This window comes from Electrophorus electricus, chromosome 8 (assembly GCF_013358815.1).
Source record: "Electrophorus electricus isolate fEleEle1 chromosome 8, fEleEle1.pri, whole genome shotgun sequence".
NCBI classification, from domain to species: Eukaryota; Metazoa; Chordata; class Actinopteri; order Gymnotiformes; family Gymnotidae; genus Electrophorus; species Electrophorus electricus.
In genome coordinates this window covers 3433288-3435787 of record NC_049542.1, presented here as the reverse complement: position 1 = coordinate 3435787, position 2500 = coordinate 3433288, and the positions used below count along the sequence as shown (strand labels likewise).

At 58.8% G+C, this 2500-nt stretch overlaps 1 protein-coding gene across 6 annotated transcripts in view; it reads left to right on the top strand.

Moving 5' to 3' along the window:
* The window catches only part of rps6kc1 (ribosomal protein S6 kinase polypeptide 1), a 19185-nt gene that overhangs the window by 9696 nt on the left and 6989 nt on the right, over positions 1 to 2500 (top strand). For all 6 annotated transcript variants that reach the window (XM_035528837.1, XM_035528835.1, XM_035528834.1 and 3 more), the window contains exons 10-12: positions 52 to 99; positions 380 to 512; positions 1594 to 2500. The exon at positions 1594 to 2500 is cut by the window's right edge and continues 245 nt beyond it. In XM_035528837.1, the coding sequence (XP_035384730.1) occupies positions 52 to 99; positions 380 to 512; positions 1594 to 2500 (1088 nt within the window). The remainder of the gene's footprint in view (positions 1 to 51; positions 100 to 379; positions 513 to 1593) is intronic.

The window sequence follows — 2500 nt, the reverse complement described above, 5'->3', positions numbered from 1 at the left end:
GTCCAGGATGCCACTGCCTGTCCATGTCTCATTTCTCCGTCATGTGCGCAGGTGTTGCTGGTCATCGACAAGAGGACTCAGGAGACCCTCGTCCTCAAGGTGTGTGTGAGTGTGTGTGTGTGTGTGTGTGTGTGTGTGTGTGTGTGTTTGATGCCATTATTTGTGGTCTCCAGATGCTGATGGCACGGGTACGGACGTTGCCAATGTCCTCACACACACACACACACACAGCTCCGGCCTATGACAGGAGAGTTAAGTCAGACAGATGAGGGGTGTGTGAGCCTGACTGTAATTGGGTCTCAATTGTTTATGGGGCATCGGTAGAGGGTAGGAAGGCTTTATCCCAGTGTGTGTGTGTGTGTGTGTGTGTGATTTTCAGGGCTTGAGGAAGAGTAGCGAGTGCGGGGGTGTGAAGAAGACCATCGTCCCCCGTGCCATACCCAACATGGTGCGGCTCAGGAAGTTCATCGTCTCAGACGACTCCATCTTCCTGTTGCTGGAGTACGTTGAGGGTATGTTTAACACACACACACTCACACACTCACTCTCTGTCTCTCTCTCTTTCCCTGGCTCATCATGGCAAGTGGTTCTCTCTCCTTCTTCCTGACACACACACACACACACACACACACACACACACACACACACACACTCGTCTCTCTCTGTCCTTGTTAGGCGAGTGTCACAGGTCATTATCTATGGTAGCAGGTGGTGCTCCGGATCATTAACTAAGCTAACACCTGCGTCTCCTTATCCTCTCTCTGTGTGTTTGTGTGTGTGTGTGTGTGTGTGTGTGTGTGTGTGTGTGTGGGGTGCCGTCTCGGCGTACACATCTGTTTTCAGGTTTGTGTTTATATTGGAACGAATAAGCCACTTAATCTGGGCGCGGCCATTTGAGCAACACGGCACGCCCCTGTTAATAAGGGCCTGAAACCCCTTTAAGTATCCCAGCAGCCCGAGGGCCCCGCGCCAACGTCACGCACCAGTGCACCCCGCCCCCCGCAAACCCGTAAGATTAGCCGCGCGTACCGGAAACGACACGCGGGCGGACGTTAAAAATGGAACAAAAAGGGACCCTTCCCCTCCGCAGCATAAACTGGTGCTCTCTCGCTCCGTTTCCCACGTCTCCGCTCTTCTCTGGGCGGACGCCGGTTTGGGCTGACCCACGTGACATTCCCCGCGGCCTGGGGTGGTTGTTGTGGGTTTTTTTTTTGGGTTGTTGTTGTTTGTTTGTTTGTTTGTTTGTTTGCGGCCCAAAATAATTTGGCGCCGCTGGTGTCATTATCTCAGCGCTGAAGAGCCAATTCATCCTGTTAACACAGCAGATGTTCCCCTCCAAACACTCAGCACACAGCTGTGCGCGAGCGCGCGCGTGCGTGCGTGCGTGCGAGCGTGCGTGCGCGCGTTTACAATCTGTTATAAGGGAAATTGTATCGTTTGTATCTTTACATTGCAATGACCTCGCACACCCCCTGCGTAATGTAGCATTCTCTCTCTCTCTCTCTCTCTCTCTCTCTCTCTCTCTCTCTCTCTCTCTCTCTCTCTCCCTCTCTCTCTCCCCCTCTCTCTCTCTCTCTCTCTCTCTCTCTCTAGGAGGTAAACTATGGTCTCACATCACCAAGTACCTGCGCAGCAGCAGTCCTGACGACAGCTTCGACATCCCCTTCATGCAGACCACCCAGGTGGCCGCCAAGCCCCAGACGGGGCCCCTGGACGACGGCACGGACCCCCACCCGGCAGGGGGCGCCACCCTCGCCGTCCCGCCCCCGCTCGAGGCGCGAGGGGCCCCGCTGTCGGACTCCGCGGACACGTCGGAGGACGAGTGCACCGACAGCTACCTGACGCTGTGCAACGAATACGAGCAAGAAAAGGCGGAGCCCGTCGCACTGGGCGAGGAAGAGGCGGAGGAAGACCCCCACGGGCCGGGGGGAGGGGCGCTCCGCTCCCCGATCACGGCCCAGGAGCTGTGCCTTTTCGCCGAGGGGGCGGAGCCCGCAGCGCTGGGGTCGGAGGCCGTGGATGCGACGGAAGACCCGCCGGAAGTGGGGGAGGTCGCGGAGGTCGCGGAGGTCGAAGGTCGCGCGACCGACCTCTGGCGGTTCGACGGCGACCGGGGTTCCAACGAGTCCGTGCCGGTGATCTCTTTTAAAGAAGCCACTGCAGAAGACGAGGGACGACCCCCTGACCTCTTGGTCAACCTGCCCGGGGTCGGAGGGGTGGCTGGGGTCACCGTGGACGCCTTGAAGGAGGAGCTCGCGGCTGCGGGCGTGGCCTTCGCCGCGGAAGCCACGCCTTCGCCTAAATTCGGCAAACCGGATGTCCTACAGCTGGGAGAGGAGGTGGGGCTGGACCTGTCAGTCGAGGGAGACATCCCCGCCGCCCCCGCGTCCTTCGACCAATCGGGCGTCAAGGTGCCGAAAGGTCGCGCCCCTCCTGCCCGCAGCGAAACAGGCTCCGCCTCCATTTCCAGCCTGCCCGCTCCGCTCCTGGCAGACTCGGA